This window comes from Euleptes europaea, chromosome 1 (genome assembly GCF_029931775.1).
Source record: "Euleptes europaea isolate rEulEur1 chromosome 1, rEulEur1.hap1, whole genome shotgun sequence".
Taxonomy (NCBI): Eukaryota; Metazoa; Chordata; class Lepidosauria; order Squamata; family Sphaerodactylidae; genus Euleptes; species Euleptes europaea.
In genome coordinates, this window is record NC_079312.1 from 15,512,748 (window position 1) to 15,538,090 (window position 25,343).

General features: G+C 47.4%; 1 protein-coding gene across 1 annotated transcript; it reads right to left on the minus strand.

Annotated features, from left to right (window-relative positions):
• Window positions 1-2,669: 2,669 nt before the first annotated feature.
• Window positions 2,670-25,168, minus strand: LOC130493951 (E3 ubiquitin-protein ligase TRIM39-like). The gene is made up of 9 exons (XM_056867581.1): window positions 24,817-25,168; window positions 24,116-24,180; window positions 22,262-22,426; window positions 17,927-18,022; window positions 16,417-16,647; window positions 11,098-11,120; window positions 8,018-8,136; window positions 6,593-6,625; window positions 2,670-3,190 (listed from the first exon to the last, which is right to left on the minus strand). The coding sequence occupies exons 1-9, from the start codon at window positions 25,166-25,168 to the stop codon at window positions 2,670-2,672; spliced, it is 1,605 nt and encodes a 534-aa protein (XP_056723559.1).
• Between the last annotated feature and the right edge of the window lie 175 nt (window positions 25,169-25,343).

A 25,343-nucleotide genomic window follows, 5' to 3' on the forward strand; every position in this document is an offset into this window, starting at 1 on the left:
AAACATACAGATAGTGACTTTCAGTTCTTTGCGGTTTGGCAAGCAACACCTAAGAAGTTCCAGAGATCCAACATAGAACAAATTTTAAGTCAGCAGGAAGCACGCTTTGTGCAACTCTTTGACTGCATATCCCCTAAGGGGTTAAATATGGCCAATGATCTTACCTCTTTCTTGTAAATTAACACCTGCACCTGGGATCGAACCTAATGAGTAATGCAGTAAGCATTTAAGTATACTGCCTGTATGGAATTAATTGACTGGAAACAAGAAAGGATTCTTGTCGGGTTGACACCACACAAGTCACTGTGTATGAAAATTCATTTATGATTGTAAGTATAATTGTAATTATATTATATATGTGTAAAATAATATTACAATGCTTAGAATGTTAATTTATAGTTCTATTTAAATAATTTATCAACAGACCAGCATTCTGATATTACAAGCAAATGCTGAGGATACAAGGGACGTTCTGAGAGAGGATCCAGACGTCATAAATATATGTCCTTCAGGGTAGCTGAAGAAATATTGAAACAGGCAAAGATACCGGAATCCTGTTCTACCCAATTGGACTCAAGGACATTTATGGACAATATATGCATAATTCATGAAAGAAAGACACCACAAGTTAATTGCTAATTTCTGTTGAATTTGATTTTTTATGAATTTTGCCTTGTTGTATATATAAAACTGTACATTTAATTTTGTTGATTGAAAAGGCACTATGAAGCAATAGTGTAATCTGAGGAAATTATATTTATAAACATTGATATAAGTGAATCATTAGCCTACATCTGTGATTTTTGAAGCCTCCAGGTGGGGGCTGGAGATCTCCCAGAATTACAGGTGCAGATGACGGAAACTGGCTCCCCTGGAGAGACTGGCTGCTTCAGAGGATGGACTCTATGGCATTATGCCCCCCTCAGGTCCCTTTCCTGCCCAAACCCCACCCTCCCCAGCTCTGCACCCAAAACCTCCAGGAATTTCCCAGGCCACAGTTGGCAACCCCAGCAATGAAGCTCAGTAGCTCTTGACCCAACTTCCCTCGCAGGGTTGTGGTGAGAACAAAGTATGAGCACCCAATTTGTTGGAAACCCAATTAAAGGGGAGAGACAGAGAGGCGGCTGTGGGAATAAAAAGGGCTTATAATGATTTGAAGAGACACAAAAAACAGGAATTAGAAACCTTTAACCCAGCAGGACCCTGGTTGTGCAAACCCCCCTCCTGAATGTCCTTCCAACTGGAGCGCTGGGGAGGGCTCAAGCCAATAAATGAAAAGCACCCCTGTGGTTGTCCGGCTGTCACAATATATCCTCCCCCCCCCCAATAAAAAATTCAAGGCAGCCCAGTTTTCAAGGTAACATAACCTTTTCATAAGAGCAACAACATCTTTGCAACCAGTGGTATAACTGAACCACAACTGCGATGAATGGAGCAGCCTTAACAGGGAGAGGCAATTTCCTAGCAGGTGCTGCTTCCCAGTGAGGCATAGAAAAGAGAAAGGCCAGAAGATCATCTCAGACTTGCAGGGGCCTCTTTCTTCCTCTCCATGGTCTTTGGTTGTTCCTCTTGTGCTTGAGAGGAATGGAGGCCGGAGGAGAATGGCGGGGGGTGGTGGTGATGGTGGTGGGGGACACGGACTATTCACAGCTCTCCTTGACCACAAGCCAGTTATTCTTTATAAACTGAAATGTGTCACTGTTGCTTTAAGAAATGAGATACAAATTTTAAAAAGGGAATGGAGGGAAAATGTCTCCCTTTTTACTCCAGTCAGTTTTGGGGTCTGCGAGCCCCGGAGAGGCCTCATTTGGTGCTCCTGGTGTGAAGAAGATGGTCTTAAGGAGAAGAGAGCTTGAGGTGGCCTTTTCCCCACACGTAAAAGATGGGCAGGAGGGTCTCTCCACGGAAGGAGGCTCCGGAGAACTCGTGGATCAGGGATCCTCGGTCAGCGTCAAAAAAGGCCACTCGGCCCCCATCGTAGTCCAGGCAGACTCAGATCCTCTTGGGCTCCCCGGTCAGGGTCAGGGGAAGGCTTTGGCATGTTATGGAAGCCTTGTAGCAGCCCCACCACTTCCCCACCTCCCAGATCCCTCTCTCGGGACCAAAGGTGATCCTTCCCTTCCTCCTCACGGACTCTCTGGCCACCCCCACAGCCCATCCTTCCTCACTTCCCACAAGGACTTCCCAGAAATGGCGGCCTGCTGTGAATCCCTCACGGCCCAGCACAACACCATATATGTCACATCTCTCAGGGTTGCTGGGCAGAGATTGAGCTTTTTCTCCCCATCTCTCACGCTTTTCTGATCCTCAGACAGGACGAGTTGGGGATGGGCCGTGTCTGGATCCAGAGTCACACTTGCTGTTGGGGGGAAAACGAGGAGACAAGAAGAGAAGCGTGCCCAGGAAACCAAAGAAAAGAGAAAAGTCCAGAATATTTGTCTGTTCCTCTTGTGCTGGAGAGGAATGGGAGGCCGGAGGAGGCCGGGGGTGTGGTGTGTGTGTCTCTATTCCTTGACGACAAACTGAAATGTGTTACTGTCGCTGTCAGAAATAAGATACAAAGTGTGTGGGGGGGAGAGGAAATCTTGGGAATTTTTACTCCAGTCAGTTTTGGGGTCTGGGAGCACCGGTGAGGCCTCATTTGGTGCTCCTGGTGTGGAGAAACGGTCTTAAGAAGAAGAGAGCTTGAGGTGGGCTTTTGAATTCACCCAAAAGAAGGGCAGGAGGGTCTCTCCACGGAAGGAGGCTCCGGAGAACTCGTGGATCAGGGATCCTCGGTCAGCGTCGAAAAAGGCCACTCGGCCCCCAGCGTAGTCCAGGCAGACTCGGATCCTCTTGGGCTCCCTGGTCAGGGACAGGGGATGGTATTGTCCTTTTATGGAAGCCCTGTAGTGCCCACACCACTTCCCCACAGCCCAGATCCCTCTCTCGGGACCAAAGGTGATCCTTCCCTTCCTCCTCACGGACTCTCTGGCCACCCCCACAGCCCATCTTTCCTCACTTCCCACAAGGACTTCCCAGAAATGGCGGCCTGCTGTGAATCTCTCACAGCCCAGCACAGCAGTATATGTGGAAAATCTCTCAGGGTTGCTGGGCAGAGCTTGAGCTTTTTCTCCATCTCTCACGCTTTTCCAGTCCTCAGACAGGAGGAGTCCGGGATGGGCCGTGTCTGGATCCAGAGTCACATTTGCTGTTGGGGGGAAAACGAGGAGACAAGAAGAGAAGCGTTTTCAGCCGGGAGGTTTCTCCCCCTCTGGTCTCTTCTGCGTCTTCCTCCTGCTCCCACCTCTTCATAACCCTCTCCTGGATTCACAGACTCTCTCCTGCCTCCTCCTCACCTGCTAAAAGGCAGAGCAGCCTTCCTTGGGTTGCCAACCTCCAGGTACTAGCTGGAGATCTCCCACCATTACAACCGATCTCCAGCCGATAGAGATCAGATCACCTGGAGAAAATGGCAGCAATTGGACTCTATGGCATTGAAGTCCCTCCCCTCCCCAAATCCCGCCCTCCTCAGACCCCGCCCCCAAAACCTCCCATTATTGGCAAAGAGGGACCTGGCAACCCTAAGTCTTCCTGTGTGCTTCAAGAAAAGGCAGGTAAAATCCAAAATAAAAACCCATAGTAACCCAACCCTTTTCTTCCCATATCCTATCCCAAGCGGAGAAGCTTGAGAGAGAGAAGAGAATCATGGATATTTCAGTCATAGGATTCCCACCCACCCCTAAGAAATCACACGAGAGAGCATTGCTTTCAGCTTGCCAGGGAGATGTGTGTCTCAATTGGCATTTGGGACCATTTTGGCAGGACTTGGAGTGGTTTCTATATTCCAGTGAAAAAACAAAGATTGGACTGAATGCATCTTTTCAGGGAATGTCCTGTAAGGTAATGTTACGTCAGCAATAAAGTGGAGCCGATGTCCTGCCTGCACCCCTCAGAGGATGCATGCGAGATCAGACCCTCACTCCACAGCCTGAACAACCTGCCTTCTACCCTTCTGTCTTTTTAAAGGTTGCAACTTCTAGCCTGATGAAGGCCTCTGCTGTGCTTGAAAGCTTGCACAACATTTTGTGCCAATTTAAATAATAAATAATGAAGGTATTACATTGATTTTGCTCCTGTTTTGAGATTTTGCATGGACCACTACAGCTGTACAAGTTTTTCCTGGATCCCAAGAATGACATTTCTACCCAACGCAGCAGCCCCCACCCCCCTCCATCTCATTCTAGTGATGCCTTTCCCTGTATATGGTCACAACAGAAAGGTCTAGAGCAGGGGTGCCAAACATGCGGCTCAAGGGCCCCATCCGGCCCCCGAAGGGTTTTTATCCGACCCGCGGAGCCGAGGAACCTAGTCCCCCTTTCCCCTTCCCCCCGGCCTTTTCTGAGCTTCCCGGGGCCAGTGCGTGGCCGGGGAGGGAGTGGGGAAGGCTTCTGCCCAGTCACGCCGAGCCGTGGGCCGCTGCTGTGCCTGGGGTGGAGGCCTTTCCGTGGTCACACTGGGCCACGGGGCCGCTGGGGTAGCTGGGGGTGGCGTGGAGGCCTTCCCATGGTCGTACTGGGCCACGGAGCTGCTAGTGCATCAGGGTGTGTGTGTGTGTGGGAAGGCTCTTCTCTTCCTCTTTTTCTGCCCCTCCCCTTTTCTTTCTTTCGTTCTCTGTCTCCCTCCTTTTCTTTCTTTCTCTCTCTCCCTCTCCATTTCTTTCTTTCCATCCCTCCCTCTCTTTCTTTCTCTCTCCCCTTCCCTCTTTCTTTCTTTCTTTCTTTCTTTCTTTCTTTCTTTCTTTCTTTCTTTCTTTCTTTCTTCATTCATTCATTCATTCATTCATTCATTCATTCATTCATTCATTCATTCAAGGGATGATGACAGATTCAAGGATATTCTCCAAAATATTCCATAGCTAAACAGGAAAAGGACATGTCGTCTAGATCGTACTATCACGTTTCGCTGCGGGCTTCATCAGCTGTCATGAAAAAGGACACAAGAAATACCATAATAGGTGCTATATAGTAATGGACCAGAAGGTTCCTCTCCGAGATTTCAGTAAGCAAAGTCACTTTATGGTGATCTAGACGACACGTCCTTTTCCTGTTTAGCTATGGAATATTTTGGAGAATATCCTTGAATCTGTCATCATCCCTTGAAAAAAGCAAAAAAAGACAGAAAAAAAGAAAAAGCAAATCCTTGTCAGCATAGATTACATCATTGTGAGGACTGATACACTGTTGCTTATCTGGTAGACCGATGGATATACTCACGCTTGGTTTTTCTCATTTGTGCATATTGTATATAGAGTTCTTTCACATTGTATGTATAATTGTTTTGTCATGTTGTTTTGCTTTTTTTGTTCACCTTAGTCACTTTAAATTATAGATTTTTCACATTTATATATTATATATTTTCGTGCTGTTCTTTGTTTGAAACTAACTATATAGCACGGAGCCTTTCTTCTTTCTTGTGGTTTATCAATAACCAATAACCAATTTGGAAGAGGAATGCTTATTTTATGAAACTGAGCCAAGCAACAAACGTCCTTCGGCATCAAGAACGGGTTTCCTTGCCTCAAGTATATTTTGCAGAGCCTTAAAAATGCTATTCTGATACTTGCAAATTTGGCAGCACCAAAAAGTAACATTTTTTAAAAGCAAACATAACTTTTCAATGAGGCAGAACTGGTTTGAAAGAAACTTTGCTGCCCTGAACACGAACATACATATAATATCCAGGAGATATCTCTCCAAAAACTAGTTCTGTAACTTTACTGAAAGCTTTGGTAAAGGATTGATATGTTGCAATACACCATCATTGCTTTTTGAAAATATATTTATTTAAAACAGCCAATAACCCACCCTACACAGAAGGGACACAAACAGAGCTAAGCCAGCATCCGACCTGCAAACATCTGCCTTCCTTCTGCCTGAATTCACTCTCAAATATACTCAGGAGACAGCCTCCTCCTGCCCAGAAGTGTGCATCCGAGTGACAGACAGGGAGGCGGAAGACCAAGCTGAAGAGGAGGCTTGTGAGTGACAGGCACGTAGTTCCCGCTCTCCTCCCAAACATTAAACACAAATTATGTGTGAACAACTAGAAAAGAAGCACCAGGGCAGGCTGGACTTCTGCCTCTATATACGGCCATTCCACAAAGGCAGCTTAAAAAAAAAAGCACACACCATGGATCAAATGCACAATTTGTAGCACCTTGAAAATCAGATAAATCTGGAAAGCAGGTAGGGAAATCCACGTAGAGAAAAGGGATTCCCAACCTAGTCTGGGCCTCTTCATGGGGAGGATTCTGAAGGGCCCACAAGGGCTGATGCCCAACAACCATTTTTCTCTCATTTCAATATGGCGGCAGGTAGGCGAACGGAGGCAGTTCATCCCCTCAGAGTCCACCTTCTCTTTCACCCTGACAGACCTTCTCCTCAGAACAAGAAGGAACTGAAGGTGACAGGGTGGGAGAGAGGTTGAGGAACAACACGAGAGCAACCACTAATGTCATCTCAGGAAAAACACTAAACAGAAGAACAGAAAGTGTAAGGTGAAGCTTTTAAGTTAAGCAATAATTGTATAAAGTGTATAAAGAAAAGATTACCTTTCTGCAGGAGAAGTCCAGAATCCAGAGTATCTGAGGAAGCAAAAGAAACAAAAGTAAGCAGCAGACTCTTGTGCCTATCCCCTGTCATGTGACGAAAACATCAGTTCATCATATGGTCTCTTTTTCTCTTGGGGAGGGAAGGTGCCATGGTGTAGCCCAACCTCATCAAATCTCGAAAGCTAAGCAGGGTTGGTACTTGGATGGGAGATCAAAGAAGATTCTGCAGACTAAGGCCATGGCAAAGAAATCTCTGCTTCTCACTTGCCTTGAAAACCTCTTTCTGGGGTCGCCATAAGTTGGTTCTGACTTGACGGCACATGCGTACATATTTCTTCTGAGTTTTGGCTGAAAGGTTGAGTAGAACCTACTTCTGGGGAAAATTCTTTCCAAATTTTATTGATGTGGTAATGTTCACATTTCTTTTCACTAGTGACTTTTAGTGACTGGAGATTGACTTCATAGAAAGTATGCTAAGGACTGCGGCCCAAGGGTCCACTCCAGCTAAACTCAGGATCCTTCCAAAAAGAGATTCCACAGTGCCATCCTAAGCAGACTTACCGCCTTCTAACTCCGCTGATTTCAATGGGATTAGAAGGGTGTCAATCTGCTTGAGACCCCACCCTCAGTCCCCCTGAGACCCCTCTGTGGGCTGAGCTACGACATGCTCAAACACAGACTCTCAATCAGAGACCAGTTTTGAGAGGTCCAGTTTGGCCACAGACACGCTGCAATGAGGATAGGGGTAGTTATTCCTGAAAGGGATGGGGTGGGTGTCTCCATTTAATGAGGATGCCCTGAAGGGCAGTTTCCTCCCCCTCCCTTTGGTTTTAAGTGCGTTTACTACTATCTAGCTCCCAGTTTGCCAGTCCATGGACACAAATGACTAGAGATCAGCAACACGGAATAATTTTGAGAAAATCCACACAATGCTATTTTGAACTAAAGTTGCAGAAGAAATCTGAACAGAAAACCTTCCACGGTGAACTACCTAATTCGTACACACACTCCTCATATTCCTGGGTCTTCTAATGATATAAGCCAGGGGTCCCCAACATGGCGCCCCCCAATCTCTTTATTGGTGTCCGTCAAGTATTTAATAAAGAGGCCAGGGCAAGGTGGAACTTTGGCCAAGCAAGGCTTTTGATTGGCTGGACAGCTTTTTTAAAATGTTGCTTTCCCTTCTTCTGCCACCAACAGCAGAAGGCTCTTCCCTGTGTGACTGAAGGGAAGCTGCAGCAGCCATTTTGTGGCTGGCTCCTCTTCCAGTGGCCTCCATTTTGTGGCTGCGTCCACCATGCTGTGTCTGAATTCCACAGGTGGCTGCGGGCTCAAAAAGGTTGGGGACCCCAATATAAGCAGCCTAGAACACATCTGGCCCAAGTTAATGTCCAGTTTGAAAGCCCTGCAGCATTTCTGCATTACCTTTGAATTGGTTCTTGATGCCCTCCAAAAAGACATCTAGATCAGAGAAGTCCAAGACGTGCCACTTCAGCACAAGAGGAAAAGCCACTCGATCCTCAAACGCCTCCTTTTCTTCGTACCTTGAGAAAAATAATGTCAAGGTACCATCCATCCAATTCTCAATCCCCCCCCACTCCTGGCAGATCAGAGAAACAGAGGAAGGAATCGGCAGAAAGACGAGAGACACAGGCTGAGGCTGAAAGCAGAGCAAGACGGGAGGTTCTTTGGAGAGCAGCGTCCACCCCACAATAGTTCCTGAGACCCCAAAGCCACACAGCAGCTGTGGGGAATGGTTAATAAAAAATGAAACAGAGCCCGTTTGAGGTCAGAACACCACCACAGGGGGAGGAAGGGCTCCTGTCAGCCCCCCAGCCATTTTCCCTGGGCTGAAACTGTGCTGGGGGGAAAGTAACTCCCCTCCTCAGGGTTGTCTGGACACGAAAATTGGCAGGGAGTGGGAGGCAGGAGCCCTTCCTCCCCCAAAGAGGCATTTCAATGCCCTACAGACTCTACTTTATTCCCTAAATTTGCTGTGTGGCTGAGGGGAACCCAGACCCAACTCTGAAAAAAGCAAACACCAAGTTTGGCCTTCAGAACACCAACCCCCCATCCCCTGACCAGATCTGCCTTGCAAATGTCCAGTGGAGGAAGAAGAAAGAAGGGGTGGTTAAGAGCTCTGGAGTTTAGGGTTAGAGTTATTGTGGCTCAGAGGAAGAGCATCTGCTTGACATGCAGAAGGTCTTGGGTTCAATCCTTGTCATCTCCAGGTCAAAGGATCAGGTACTAGGTGGGGTGAAAGACCTCTACCAGAGACCCTGGAGAGACACTGCCAATACTATCTTGGATTGACCAATGGTCTGATTCAGTATTCGGCAGCTTCTGTCAGGTTCTCCAGCCAACCTGGGCAATTCCCAAAAAGCCACTCGCTCAGACAGTCAAGTCAGAAGCAGGTAAACTTTATTGTAGAAGCATCAGGTACAGCTAAGGTAACATGCAGGTTTTCAAAGCCACTAATGGCGGGCCAGAGTACAGGATAATACTTAAAGCATGGTTACCCGATTACATCACAGGTGCGAATACTAATAGGCTTGAGAAAGGGATTGATAACAGGAAAGGGATGTGATAACAGTGTCTGGTGGAGAGGAGAGCGAAGTAACCCAAAACAGACTACAGCTTGTTAACCGCTCAAGGCCGAGGCAGAGGGCGGGGGGAAACCGGGAGTGGGAACAGCAGAGCAACTATGTAAACACCCAGCAGGGCCCTGACTCATGTCAAGAGCCTGACCGCTTGTACGGGCCAGCTCCAGCATGGCTAGCATGGGCATCACAGGCACCAGTGAAGAGACACCGAGGACCACCTCTGACAGCTTCCTGTGTCCTGTGAGTAGGACCATAGGACTCTGGTTCAACCCCACATTCAGCCATGCGGCTCACTCGGTGACCTTAAACCCGTCCCTCTTTCTTTGAGACAGAGATGTTGTGAGGAGAAAATGGAGGAGGGCAGAATTAGGTTCAGTGCCTTTGTGTCTTTTTATCCCTCTCCCATAATACCAGCACTCAGGGGCACCCAATGGATTTGTTGAGAAATAGGTTCGGGAGAGACAGAAGGGCATACTACTTTACTCACAGCCACAGAAAGCCAACCTCTGAATAACACTGCTAGGAGGCAGCAGCAGGGAAGGGCCTCAACCTCTGTCCCGTGTTTGTTGGCCATCCAGGGGCATCCCTTGGCCATTGTGTGAAACAGGATGTTGGTCTTAATGGACCCCTGATCTCATCCACCTGGCTCTACTTATGTTCTCAAGAGTGAGGCTGAGAGATGATGGAAGGAAACTGGTCACAATGACATCACCACACCCAGAATCGTGTTTCCTTCTGTTCCTTTTAATCATTTGCCCCTGGTGGCAGTAGGTTTGCCAGGTCCCTCTTCGCCACAGGCAGGACATTTTGGGGGTGGAGCCTGAGGACAACGGGGTTTGGGGAGGGGAGGGACTTCAATGCCATAGAGTCCAATGGCCAAAACTGCCATTTTCTCAAGGTGAACTGATCTCTATCGGCTGGAGAACAGGAGTTCTCCAACTAATACCTGGAGGTTGGCAACCCTAGGTGGGAGGCGTGGAGACTTCTATCCCAATAATGTCACATGACAATTCTTCTTCCTCTGAAAATACCTAGGGAGACTTAAAGCAGAGGTGCGAATTTTCTGACCTCCAGCTGTGTATTCCCCATTATGGGTTACTCAGCATGACAAATGCTTTATTTCGGGAGCCCTGTTGTTACCAGGGAAGCCAGTATGGAAACAGCCAAGAACTAATCTGAGTAGGAGCAGCACATTTAAGTGCTATGTGGATGCAGGAACACTGATGGAAACGTGGCACACACACGCGAACTCCTGCTTCCTCATGTGTAGTCTCACCCCGCCCTCCTTAACAAACCAAGCACATCGGATTCGGTTGGGTGGTCATATCCCGTTCACCTCTAAAGTGCCCCCATAGCCAGCCCCGACGCCAACCAAGGCGTTATTTGGGCCAAATAAAGTTTCCAAACTGCCATTTTATGGAACAAATGTCGCTGAGGAGACTCAAACCCTGTATTTCCTGGAGATGTTTTTAAAATATTGCTTTTGAAACAGCTGCCACCACAACAAAAAGATCTTCACTGAGTGACTGAAAGTAACCTGCAACACCCATTTTGTGGCTGGCTCCGCCTCCTACAGCACCCATTGTGTGCCAGCCATTTTGTAGCTGTGCCCATCATGCCAGGGCGGAATCCCAAAGGTGAACACCGGCAGCCTCAGAAAGTTTGGGGACCCCTAGAGATTTTTCAGCTAGGTGTCAACCAAGACCCCCCTAATACTATTTCAGAGTTTCCTGTTGACGAGGCTCTGTGTTTAAGCTGTTTGCCACTGACCGAAGGATGGAGATCCATGATCTTAATTATACCTGATGTGGCCCTCAGCCACCATCCTGAAGGACGACGTTCTTCACAGGACACCCAGAGCCCTCCCAATGTTAAGAAGGTTAATGAGCAAGAACCATTTACCTCTGCAAGGTACTTCTGGCATCCTAAAGAGAAATGGGAGAGAGAGAGAAAGAAGAGAGACCTCAGTGCTCGCTTAAAAGCCACCCCAAGAAGACCCCCTCAGACTCTGAGAAATCCTGCACTCTGGCCCTTCTCCTGTGTCCAGCTAATAGACTCCACTCAAAGCCTGGGGTGGATCTCCATAAAGTGGGAGAAAATCTCTGAGGTTAACATTAGCAGACAAAGTGGAGCCATTTCAGAGGAAAGTTGTTGATCTGCTTTGACAATTCAACAGTGGCTACTATTGTGGGCCGGGGAGCTGATAGCTAGAACCTTCACCAGATAAGTGTTCAACAGGAAGCTACATAATCTCAAATCTCAAATCAGTCTTTATTGTGCAGGCTACATGCATCCAAACAGTTCAATGTATTCACGACCCAAATAGGATGGTGTGACGGATAAGGGGTTAATCTGCAGCAGGAGCTGACAGACCAAGAGTGGGCGGAGCCAGAGAGCTGACACTCTGAGCTCTGAGGGAGAGAAAAGGATTCGAAGCTTGGGGGACCCAGCCTGGATAGGAGGCTGTGAAAGGAGTGGAAGCTTGGGACCAGCCAGAGAGGGCTGTGATAGATTGGAAGCTTGGTAGCGAGACCGAGCGGAAGCCAGACTGTATACTCTGTGAACCTGAGGGGTTCTGTGAAAGCCAGAGCTATTGACACACACAATCTGTGGTAGTGACAGGAGTGAGAATTGGGTTAGAGAGGGCCCATTCTCAAGTCACAAGGGGAATTAGTCTCTGAGGTAGAGCTATTCCAGTAGCAGGGAGGTGTGGAGGATTACAGCCACTGAGGTGGAGTAGTCAGAGCTAGGCTGGGGACAGAGATGAGAGTCTGAAGCTGAAAGACAGACTGAGAGTCTGAACGTCTGAATAATAGTTCTGAAGGGATAGAACTAAGCTAGAAACGGAATCTGAAGAAGCTTGAAACTAGGAACTAAAGGAACTAGAATGAAGGAAACATCTAAGCTATATCTCTAAAGCAATCTTGTGTATATAAATCTGACTTGAGTTTTCCCTCCAAATTTCTGCCTTTTCCTGAAAACCAATCTCTGTGAGTTCTCTTTAATAAACTTCCCTGTTTTGTCTGCTTAAGTTGAAAAGCCTCTTGTCTCCTATTTCTCACTGAGGTAAATATGGGTGTGGGACTGGAGGAGAAAGAAATAATCTCCTCTCAAATATACTCAGGCCAACGCTTTTCCCCTCAGTTTATACGGCCGGGCTGAGTGAGTGGGATATTGAAGTGGTTGGAAGGGGGGTGCGGCATCTGCATTCATTTTCTTGATAAGTGTCCGGTTGTAGCAGTCCGTGAAAAGATAATAGATCTACGCATCTCTTTCTTCCTCCAGTCTCATTAACAATGAAAACAAAGGCACTAACTTTTCCCGGGCTAGTTGGAGCTGGCCAATCAGTGGACTAATACAGAGACTTGTGACTAGTGGGTTTCTGAACTACAATAACTAGCATGCACTTTTCTTAAAGGGAAAGTATTATTTTCCTACACATTGCTAATACAAACATGGGCTGTAACCTATACCTATTAGAAATCTACTAACACTGCTTGGGGGCAGCACAGCTACTTTCACAAAAGGGTTTTTCCTCACATGGAAGGAAGCCCTCCAAGTAGCTCCCGTGGCCACATGTGAATGCAGAGGCATTCCCAGCAGCGTTCCTTGCATCAGCCCCAAGTCGCTGTTATTTCTCTTCTTGCCACTGGAGAGCTTTTCCCAGGCTTAAAAAAAGTTATATTACAGTAGCATTGTAACAACATGGTAGACCCCAGCTTTCATTTTAGTAGAAATAAAGTCCTTGTTGCAGAGTTATAACTGGAAATGTGCAGTCTGCATTTACTTCTTTTAAAATAAAAACCTAGAATTTAGTGCAACAGATCATTATAATGTTACAACACTAGAAAAACCGAGCCATTGCACCTTTCTTTAAAGCCTAAGAAAAGCCCTCTGATGGGGGGAGGGGAAAGGGGCCACAGGGTCTGAGAGGAGAAGAGCCAAACTCTGTCACCTTTCAGCCCTTTAAAGGGCTTCTCCCCCTTTTCCCTGCAGCTTTGTAACATGGCTCAGTGGGGAAAGGTGAGTCTGGGTACAAATACCATCTCATCTGCACATAAGTGATGGGTTGGCAGCAGCAGGCACAGCATTGCCAGCAACAGGTGTGTGGATTCCATTCCCCTACCACTTGTTGCTGCCGTTGTGTGTGCGCGTTCATTTTTGTGCATCAATCTGCATGCAACAATTATAAGCTATATTCAGCCCAACACACACAGCCTCATTTTAAACCTTGCTGTGAAAATCTTGCCTATGACCCTCATTCCTGGTGGTTGGGAAAGAGCTACCCAAGAACTACAGAAACGAAAACCACGGGGCACATAAACCATGGATTACGATGTCTGTACATTATGCGCAGAGTATGGGAAACAAGCAGGAAGAACTCAAAGCCCTAATACAGGAAGGGAATTTTGACCTAATCCACATTTCTGAAACTTGGTGGGATGTCACTCATGATTGGAATATTACGATTGAGGGGTACAACTTGTTTAAAAGGGATAAACAGATAAGGAAGGGGGAGGAGTAGCACTATATGTCAAAGATGTGTACACTTGTGAAGAAGTACATGAATCTGAGCATGGTAGTGTAGTCGAGACTCTATGGGTAAACATAAAAGGAATAAGAAATAATCGTGATATTCTGGTGTGGGGGGTCTGCTACCGACCGCCAAACCAGGCAGAGGACTTGGATGGGACGCTCCTAGACCAGATCACAAAGTTCTCAAAGAGAAGGGACATGGTGGTCATGGGAGATTTTAATTACCCAGATATCTGTTGGAAGTCCAACGCTGCTAAAAATGCAAGATCCAATAAATTCCTGAATTGTCTTGCTGACAACTTCCTATTCCGGAAGGTGGACAGGGAAACAAGGGGGTCTGCTATGTTACACTTGATTCTCACCAACAGGGAAGAACTGGTCAATGAGGTTAAAGTAGTATGCACCCTGGGTAAGTAGTGACCACATACTCTTGGAATTTACAATTTGGGGAAAGGAAAACCTGTTTGTAGTCAGACATATAGGTTGGACTTTAAAAGAGCAAATTTTAACAAACTTAACCTTATGTTAGGTAGAATCCCATGGTCGGAAATACTTAAGGAGAAGGGAGTTCAAGAAGGGTGGGGTTTCTTAAAAATGAAATACTGAAGGCGCAATCCCAAACCATTCCTATGAGAAAGAAAAATAGGAGGAGTCTAAAGAGGCCAGGGTGGCTCCATAAACAGCTTTTTAAAGAGTTGAGAAATAAAGAAGACTCATTTAGGAAGTGGAAGGAGGGCCTTATAACCAAAGAGGACTATAAACAAAAAACTAGTGCTTGTAAGGAGAGTGTTAGGAAAGTTAAAGCTCAGTATGAACTTAGGCTAGCGAGGGATGCTAAACCCAACAAAAAAAGGGTTATTTTCCTACATACAGAGTAGGTGTAAGAACAAGGACAAGATAAGCCCATTGCGTGGACCGGAAAGTGAAATTGTAACAGGAGATGAAGAGAGGGCAGAACTCCTCAGTTCCTACTTTTCCTCAGTCTTTTCTCGTGAGGGAAGTGGTGCTCAATATGGCATAAACAGAACATGTGATGAGGGAAGGGATTTGCAGCCTAGAATTGGCATTGGGGTAGTGCACAAACACCTGGTTTCTTTAAATAAAACAAAATCCTCTGGGCCAGATGAATTGCACCCAAAGGTACTCAAGGAACTTGCAGATGTAATTTCTGAACCTCTGTCCATTATTTTTGAAAAGTCTTGGCAAACAGGTGAGGTGCCAGAAGATTGGAGGCTGGCAAATGTTGTCCCCATCTTCAAGAAGGGGAAAAAGGAGGATCCGGGTAACTACCGACCCATCAGCTTGACTTCTATACCAGGAAAAGTGTTCGAACAAATCATCAGTCAGTCAGTCCTTGAGCATTTAGAAAGGATGGATCTGATCACTAAGAGCCAGCAGGGGTTTCTCAAGAATAAGTCATGTTAGACTAATCTTATCTTCTTTTTTGAGAAAGTGACTACCTTGCTGGATCAGGGGAATGTTGTAGACATAGTTTATCTAGATTTCAGTAAGGCTTTTGGTAAGGTTCCACATAGAACAGAAACTTCAAAGCAAGACATGGCAAGCTCATCTCCGAGAGAGATTGTAAGGAAGGCTGTTGTAAAGTCAGCAGTGTGATGCTGTAACTAAAAAGGCAAATGCAGTCTTGGGCTGCATCAACAGAAGTATAGTGTCCAGATCACGTGAAGTGATGGTATCGCTTTACTCTGCTCTGGTTAGACTTCAACTAGAGTACTGTGTTCAGTTTTGGGCACCACGATTTAAGAAAGATGTAGACAAGCTGGAACGTGTCCAGAGAAGGGCAACAAAAATGGTGAGGGGTCTGGAGACCAAGTCCTATGAGGAAAGGTTGAAGGAGCTGGGTATGTTTAGCCTGAAGAGGAGAAGACTGAGAGGGGATATGATAACCATGTTCAAGTACTTGAAGGGCTGTCATATAGAGGAGGGTGCCGAGTTGTTTTCTGTTGCTCAAGAAGGTCAGACCAGAACCAATGGGTTGAAATTAAATCAAAAGACTTTCCATCTAGACATTAGGAAGGATTTTATAACAGTTAGAGCAGTTCCTCAATGGAACAGGCTTCCTCGGGAGGTGGTAAGCTCTCCTTCCCTGGAGGTTTTTAAGAAGAGGTTAAATGGCCATCTGTCAGCAATGCTGATTCTGTGACCTTAGGCAGATGATGAGAGGGAGGGCATCTTGGCCATCTTCTGGTCACTAAGTGTGGGGGGGAGGTAGTTGTGAATTTCCTGCATTGTGCTGGGGGTTGGACTTGATGACCCTCGTGGTCCCTTCCAGCTCTATGATTCTATAATTCTATTCTATGATTCTATGAACCTGGTATGACTTGCATGTAGTTCCCCAGACTGTTGGATGACACACAAACACACTTCTGCTTCTCAGACGGAAGCCTCCTGGCCTCAGTCTATCACAGAGAGGCAGGGGGCTCTGGGGGGAGGCATTTCCTGGGGGTGGAGTTTAGCAGGGCGTCTCTGATTATTTTTTGCAGCCTACCCTGGCTGGAGATGTAATGGGGCAGAGGGGAAAGTAGCCCATGTACAGAGATGAAAACTTTCCAGCAACACAAACTGGGCTCATTTGCTTTCTGCCCAAGTGAAGGAGGCATAGAAAGGGTTTGGAGCCGGCCTTCTCCCAAAGGGGAGCCTGGGCTATTCCTGCCACACTCTCACCTTCAGGAGATCACTGGCCGGCTGCTGACACTTTCCCTCCATCTCCTGGATGAGGCTGTCCAGAGAGGACAGTTCCTCAGAGAGTTTGGCCAGGTGCTGGTCCCTGTTTCTTGCCACCTCCTTCTCCACCTCTTCCATCTGGGCCAGGAGAAGTTTCTCTTTTTCCTCCACAAATGAGTGTAGTTGCCTGAACTTGGCCACCGTCTCTTGCTTCTCTCCTGTGGTTTGCTTCTGAAATGGAAAGAGAAGGAAATCAGGTCAACAGAACACAGCCGGTCTTTGCAGTGGGAAAGAGGTTCTTCAGGAGACTCTTATTGTTTAAAGACTGACAGATGGTTAGATATTTTGTTTGAAGAAAAATAGATAGAAATGGAAGAATAGAACTGATTTCAAAAGAATCGAAAGAAAAAAGAGACAATATTTGGAAAGAAACAGAATAATACTCTCAGTGGGTTGAATGTAGAAAAAGATACTTGATTAAAATATAAAATATAAACGGCGGTATGAGGGATGTGTGGGACACGGGAATTACTGTTTTTGTTATGACATTTTTCCTTTACCCCTTTCCTTTTTTTCTGTACCCCTAGAAAACCATCAATAAAAATTAAAATAATAATAATAACAGAACACAGCTGGTCTTTGCAGTGGGAAGAGGCTCTTCAGGAGACTCCTATCTGTAGGGCACTTTGGCCTTTCACAGAGATCACATCAACATTCAGCAGGGAAAAAGAAAGATTTCCATGGACCCATCCTGAGGGCCAAAGTATATCTCATTCAAACTTGTGCAGAGGTTCTTTCAGCCACAGACAACGATGTCTGCAGCAAAAAACCCAGAGAGTAGAAGGGACTTCTTGAGTCCATTTGTTTCCCCGACCCCCACTTCCTATCAGGCAAAAAGGTACGATGTTTGAGTAGAAATACTACTTGGGAGAAAAGAACTATGAAGCCCCTTCCCCTCACTTGGTCTCCCTGGCTGCATTTTGGGCAAGAAAAAACTGCAGGGGAAAAGATCGACATGTGACTGAGTACTTTCCCCCTCAGAATCAGCAATGGCTGAACAACCCTTGGCCCATTTCAAGATCGGTGGAGTTTCTATCAGCATTTTTACCCAGCATTTCTTCGGGGGAGTGTGACTCCTCATCTCTCTTTAGAGACTTCTCCTGGCTTGCAGTGTTGGGGCATGCACACAAATGGGGAATCAACACATATGTTCATCTCCCCTAGGCTCACCCCGAAGCACAGAGCAGCACCTTGGAAAGTCAAGAGATTCTGCCCCAAACAAAATCACCCAAGAACACAAAAAAGGAGGGGGGTCTAGATCAGGATGAACCAGGGACAGCCCCACCCACTAGGAAGTGCCAGGTGACCATCCAGGGTGCGAGGAGCATCAAGAGGATGCAGTTCTCCAACATCTGCCTCATACGGTCGACTCTTCTGCTATTTTCTGCCATCCCCCCCTCCCAATACAAGTTCTAGAATCTGTTCACTTCCCAGCCATATTGACACTTACGAGCAGGTCTTGGCTTTCCTTCACTACCTCTGCTTTACATGCCACAATTCTTTCTCTCTCCTTCTTCAATATCTCCAGGCGGTTGCAGAACTGATCCTGGGGGAGGAGAGACCCTAAAGTGAGATCGGTTCCTTTTTTAGAATTTATTATAAAACATATGAGAAGAAAACTGTCATTAAAGGCCAAACTAGATATAACTGCCCTACATCTGTAACGGGATCTTCAACAACATTTCCCCAATGCTGAACACAGGTAGCTTCCTCATGGGGATTAGTGCCCCATTCTCCTTGGATACCCACCAAGAATGCAAAGACATTCACAGTGCCAATGCTGATGCAGCATGGAGATTTACTCCGTGCTTTACCTTCCTTGATGCATGAGATGTGGCAAGAACTGGGTGCTTTGCACCAGCAGCAACAACCCGTTCCCCGCAATCAACCGGTGGCTCCCGTTAACCCGCCACCTTAGCCGCCACTGCCTCCTCCTCCCGGAACGCCAGGTCCGGTGCCACCGACCCGGCGGGACCTGAAGGTGACTTTTGATGGATTGAGTGATCAACTGTCTTACTTCCTGATCCAAGTGGACGTTTTTATGTGGGATCAGGGAGCAACTTTCACCACGGACGAGAGTCGGGTGCAGTATGTGGCTTCATTTCTTCAGGGAGAAGCGGCAGCCTGGATGGATGAACTGCGCTCCCGAGTGTTGAGGAGTCTGGATGATTTTATGATCGCCCTTCGTAACCGGTTCGAAGACCCACATCGGGGCAAGTGGGCCAAGACAGCTATACTGCAACTGCGCCAAGGGACTAAGTCAGTGGCACAGTATGCTAGCGAATTCCAGTTACTCGCGAGTAAAATCATGGACTGGAGCGAGGCCACCCGTGTGCAATATTTCAGGGAGGGCCTCAATCCTGAATTGCAGCATTGGGCGTTCATGCAGGGAAATCCTCCAGATGTGGAGGGCTGGGTGCGTCATGCAGCGGACATTGAAAACCGCTGGCAGCTTCTGCAGCTCTCGAAGCAGCGCGCCGGACAGGATGTCAAGCCCCGCGGGGACTGGCCTGGTGCCACCACAGGCTCCCGATCCCAGCAAGGAGGGGGTCTGCCAGCGGCTGAACGGGCGAAACGCCCCAGAGTGGAGCTTGTCTAGTCTGCGGGGGCTTGGGGCATTTTGCTGCTAGCTGCCCGTCCTGTCCGGAGAAGGTGACTTCCGTCCAGCCACCCAGTCGTCCAGCGGCCGCGGAGCCAGAGAGGGTGTGCACCGAGGGACAGGCACATCGCCGGAGCGCTCCACCTGGTCGTCGGGGGACACCCCCAGCTCTACAACTGGAACTACCTTCCATTCCAGAAGTGCTGAAAGCTACCGGCTCATCGGAGCCACGGATTACAAATGAGGGCTCCTCTTCCTCCAGCGAGGGGGAAGAGTGGAGCCCGCCGACAAAAAACGTGGCCGGTCTGCTGTAGAAGGAGCTCCGCAGCAGACCGCCCCGGATCATGAGCAGGGAAGTTGCTATTGCTTTACCTCGAGGGGGACCTGTACTTTGGGTTACAGCCCTCGTGGACTTGGGCTGCTATCGGACTTTGATAAATGAAGAGACAGCTCGACAGTTGCGTGTAAAGAGAGTAGCACTCCCCGAACCCATCAAGTTTGCCCAAATGGACGGCAGTGACTTTAAGGGGGGTCCAGTCACACGCAGGATGGCCAGTGTCGCGCTGGGGGTAGGGGCCATTGGGAACAACTCCATTTCACCATTGCTCCTGTGAAATACCCCGTAATTTTGGGAATAAACTGGTTACTGGGTCACAGTCCAACCACTGACTGGAAGGAGCGGACTATTACATTTCCTCAAGCCCAGTGCGAGCAGCATAGGAGGGCGGTAGCATTGAAAGAGCATGCAGCTGTGTTCCAAGAGCCCCAGACGGGGAGTTCACCATCCTCTCGGCTGCCCAAGGAATATGCACAGTTTGCTGATGTGTTTGATGTGTGTGAGTGTGATGAGCTTCCCCCCCACCGAGCTACGGACTGTGCCATAGAAGTGGTGGGGATGGCAAATTGTCTAAAGGAAAAATTTATCCTATGAGCCCCAAGGAAAAGGAGGTGTTACGAGACTATATTGAAACTAATTTAGCCCGGGGTTTTATTCGACCGTCTTCCGCCCCGTACTCCGCCCCCCCCCGACCTTCTTTGTAAAGAAAAAGACTGGAGACTTGCGGCTCTGCATAGACTTCCGCAGGCTCAATGTGGTCACACAGCCTAATGCCTACCCCCTTCCTCTCATTCCAGATCTGCTCGCACAACTGAAGGAGGGCCATATCTTCACCAAGCTAGATTTGGTTGAAGCGTACCATCGCATCCGAATTAGGGAAGGGGATGAACACAAGACAGCTTTTTCTTGTTGTTTTGGAATGTTTGAGTATCTGGTGATGCCCTTCGGATTGACTGGGGCTCCTAGTGTCTTCATGCAAATGATTAATGAAGTGTTACATGACTTATTGTTCAAGTAGTTTACCGTGATGATGTTTTGATTTACACCAAAACCATGGAAGAGCATGTGGCGTTGGTGAAGGAGGTGTTGAGTCGGCTGCGCGCTCATCGGTTATATGCTAAGGTTTCCAAATGTGATTTTCACCAGTTGTCTTTAACCTTTCTGGGCTATATTGTATCACATCGAGGACTAGCCATGGACCCAGAAAAGGTCCAGGCCGTGTTGGACTGGGAAGCCCCCACTACCCGCAAACAACTGCAACAATTTCTCGGTTTTGCCAATTTTTACCGTAATTTCATAAACAATTTTGCCCAGGTTGCCCTGCCTCTCACCTCGCTGCTGCGGATGAAAGGGAAGGGGCCCTCAGCCACGTTGCCATCCTTTCAGTTGCTTTGGACTCCTGAGTGTCAACAGGCATTTGACACCATAAAGCAGTTGTTCACTTCTGAATGAGAATTACAAGAATATTTGTCTTTTGTGGTTAACAAGACTTGAAGATGAAAGTGTGAGAATGGAATTTTATTTTGAGAAAGGAAATGTTTGGGTGTTATTCTTATGACATCTGTCTGTCTGATATGAGATCAAAGTTTGGGAAAGATGTTTGTTAAAGGGATGTTTTGTCTTTTTATACATTTTTGATGTCTGGGAATTTGACAAGAATGTCAGAACAATTTCTTTCTGATTCTTATAGGTTCTCATAGCCAAAAGTAGATAAAGGGGTTTGAGATTGTGAGAGGTTGGATATTCTTGGCCAGGCAGGCTTGCATGCTGTCTGTCTGAGAGTAATCCCTGGCATGACACATTAAAGGTATGTAACTTTACTGCATTTATTCATTGTAATTTTTACTGTTCTCAGATCTGTGTTATTTTATTAGAATCTGTTAGATTTATTAATGTAATCTACTTTTCATATATACTGGTGAGGTTTTTTTTAGTTTTTCACTTTTTTATTAGCATTATTGATGCTCTTACAATAAAAAGGAATTTTTTGACAATTCAAAGTTGTATCATTGCTTGAGATGGCTAGTTAAATAAGAGAAAGTATTTTTTTTAGTGAAATACAAGATCTAGAAATTTAGCCACTTATCACAGCAATTGATCTGCTTCAGTCTGACTCAGAATAAGGCAGCTTTATGCATAACTCTCCCGCCCCCCAAAAGTTCTTCTTCTGATTTAAACTGCTGCCTCACAGCTACTGGGTGCAAGTGGGGAACAGAGACAGGTACCAAACATGCACGCTTTCTCTCCCAGGCTAACAGCAATTCAAGGACAGCAACTGAAGTTGAGAAAGTAGTATGTGTGTGGAGGGGTGGGGGTTAAAACTAGGAGTCAGGCGGCTGCCCCCTCATAGCTCAGCCTTGCAATGGGCTGCCCAGACCTCAACACAGCCAGACAGGAAGTGAGTCAATCTCCCCATTTTATCATATCACCCCACTTTAGCCTCGGCAGGGGGCAAGAGGCAATGCCCTTGGGAGCCATGAAACCAGGAAGGAGGAAGCAAAGAGGTGTTTTCACTCCCCAATTTGGGCCCAGAGGCTAGGGTTGCAAGGTCCCTCTTTACCACCGGCTGGAGATTTGGGGGGCGGAGCCTGAGGAGGGTGGGGTTTGGGAGGGGAGGGGCTTCAATGCCATAGAGTTCAATTGCCACAGCGGCTATTTTTCTCCAGGTGATCTGACCTCTATCGGCTGATCAGTCGAATTAGCAGGAGATCTCCTGCTACTACCTGGCAGTTGGCAACCCTACCAGAGGCTGAGGCAGAACCTGCAGGGAGTTCCCGCACAAAGAGACCACGGAGAAGGGAAGGATCCATGGCTCTTCCTCACAAATCTCCATGTTGTTGATTTCCTACCTTGTACTCTTGGGAGACCTCCTCAAGAGGAAGGGTTTCATGATCTCTGTGCTCCTTGGATCGATCACAGACCCAACAGATGAGGGCTTCATCATTCTTGCAGAAGAGCTTCAGCGGCTCCTGGTGCTTCTGGCAAACTCTCCCTTTTCTAGCAGCCACGATTGCCTGATACAGAAAAAAGAAACAGAATTTGTTTCATCCCCCCCAGGGTTGCCAACCTCCAGGTACTAGCTGGAGATGTCCAGCTATTACCACTGATCTCCAGCTGATAGAGATCAGTTCCCCTGGAGAAAATTGCCACTTTGACCACTGGACTCTATGGCACTGAAGTCCCTCCCCTTCCCCAAACCCCACCTTCCTCAGGCTCCACCTCAAAAACCTCCCGCCGGTGGCAAAGAGGGACCTGGCAACCCTACCCCCTGGACTATATCTCTCGTTGTAAGGGCTGGACGTAATTAGTGCCTTGTTCAGGGGTGGTGGTGGGACATTGTTATACAAAACCAGATGAACCCAAAGTAACCTTTCAGTTGGAGCTGGGGGAGTTGTTCTGGACAGGGAGCTTTGTGGGGGGGGGAGATACTGAAGGAAAAGAGAGTTCTGAAGGAAAGGAGAGAGAGAGAAGCCATCTGGGTCCAAGTGCAGAGAAGAGGGAAGCCTGACAAGGAGACAAGGAGCCTCCGGTGATCTGCAGCAGCACCAAGAGCCCCAAGATCAGCCCCATCTCCAGCACGGCTGAGGGCCGGTCAATCCACAGCAGCAAAGACAGGGGGAGAGACCTGAAGGAGGCCTCACAGAGACAGGATAAGACTCCCATCATCTCTCTGGTTTCCATTCTAAGCTGTGTTCCCTAAGTCTGAGTTTACTATACGAGTGTCCTGATTTCACTACCCCCCCTTCCTCGTTGGAGTAAACCCTGCTTGTATATTAAGTTCTACTTGTAAATGGTTATGGGTGACTGGACGGTCTGGGAGTTGTTTTTGAATTTTTCCTTTTCTGCCTCCTGGCCATCCTCCTTGTTAGGCAGTGGAGGCCAGTGGGATGGAGGCACCCCTGCTTTCTTTTTCTTCTTTGTCACACACACACCCTCCACTAATAAACCAGGTCCCATAAGGTCTCCCCTCAGCTGGGACTGGTAGAAGAAACTGGTTTTTTCTAACCCTCAAATTCCTCTGGAAATCAATGAACGAATCACAACTCCTGGTTCCAGGTAAACCACATTCTCCCTCCACCAGCTTTGAGCTGTATTTTGCAATGTGCCTGAGGAGCCCCCAAACACCACCCCCTTCCTTTCTTGCAGGGCACGTTCCTGGTGGGGTATTATGACAAACCTCCAAAAGTTGGTCCAAATGGTGCAAGGAGGTGAAGCTGGAACTGCAGGAATACGGATGGACCCTGATGGATTTTTAAGCCACCTATCAAGATATAACTCCAAACCAGCCCATCCGCCCTCTCACAGACAGCATCTCCTCCCAGGTGGCCCTTTGGATAACACCATGAACGTTACAAATGAATGACAATTCTGATACTGGCCCAACGAGCGGATATTAATTCTGGTGTGAATTGACTTGAGTTTGATTGGGGGGGGGGGGGCTGCAATCCCTGTATCTCAATTTTTTCATGTTTTTAAATGCAATAATAATAGTAATAAAATGAGACATTCCATCACATTCAGGTCCCGTAAGGGCATCAATATATGGGGCACTTAGGGGTTCCTAGTCTTATTGTATGGAAACCCCATAATGAGTTCTAAACTCTGAGAAGTAATCTCACAGTCCCCCCCCCCCACCCGCCCTGCCCCATTAACTCCTTTGGGGTCATTTGCCCTCAGTGAAGCCTTTGTGCCAAAAGACCTACAGGCAACATCCTGCTCTGAGTTTTGGCCTTCTTGATCATGAGGGACTTCTCCATTTGTCCTGGTGCTGAGAACGGATTTAGGGCCCAGACTGAGATGTGGCAAAAAGTTAGGCCAGAGCCAGTGAGCCTGGCTAGTTGCATAGTGCTCGGTTTCTGAGAATGACATGCATATTTCTTGCCTTCATGCCGTATTCACAATGACCTTGGTACAGTATTGGAAGCCCCACTTCATCAGAGGCCTGCACTTGGGGAGGGGGCTGGCCAGGACCCCCTTTGGGCAGTAAAACCTCTTGGGCTGGCCACACAGCTCCATCTTACTATGGGAGGGCCAAGGAAGTGGTCATTGTAAATAATGGACAGACCACCATTAAAAGAAATGGCTGTGCGTGGGGAGGATCTGCCTGCCCTTTTTTTTAGTTCCTCATGTCCAGCCTTTTTCATTGGCAAAAATGGCTCGGGGGGGGGGGAAGCCTGCTGCTCTGCCTCCCGCTTTGCAGTGTTTGGAACCCACAGGAGCAACACAAAGCTTTCAAGGTAAGTTACAGAGACCAAACGTCTGACTCTGCGTCGGTCAGGCACCTTTGTCCCCACCTCAGGTCAGATGTATCATCTATTTCAGCTCTTCCTTCATACCTTAGCTAGGTCAGCAGCCTCTTTCAGGTGAAGTAAAGAGTGACCTTTGTGTTCTGGGGATTGCTTACAAATGCGACACATGAGTTTTTCATCATCCTTGCAGAAGAAAAGGAGTTTCTGCCCGTGTGTTGGACACAGATCTTCTGTTCCTGGATTTCTCGCACAAAATCTCTTCTCTTTTATTTTTTCTACCAAGTTTGCCAGCTGCCAGTTTGAGCGGAAATTCCCTTTCTGTATCTCAGCTTTGCAGACAGGACACTCCAGGTGCCCCAGTCCTTCCCATTTATCACTGTAGTCAGCGATGCAACCCCGACAGAAATTGTGGCCACAATCCAGGGTAACAGGTTCTGTTAGGCACTCCAGGCAGATGGGACAGTTTAATTCCTCTTCCAGATCTGTGGATGGTGACCCTGAGGCCATGTTGGATGCAGTTTATGTCTCTTGGCAAGTAGAAAAGGGAGCTTTGTGAGGCCTGTAAAAAGGACAGCAGAAGGACAATGAGCTGGAGAAGGGGTGGGTTTTAGGCAGGAGATGTATTTTTCAACAGATAAACACGTAGTATTTTACTCTGGGATTTTTTTTATAAATCTAATAG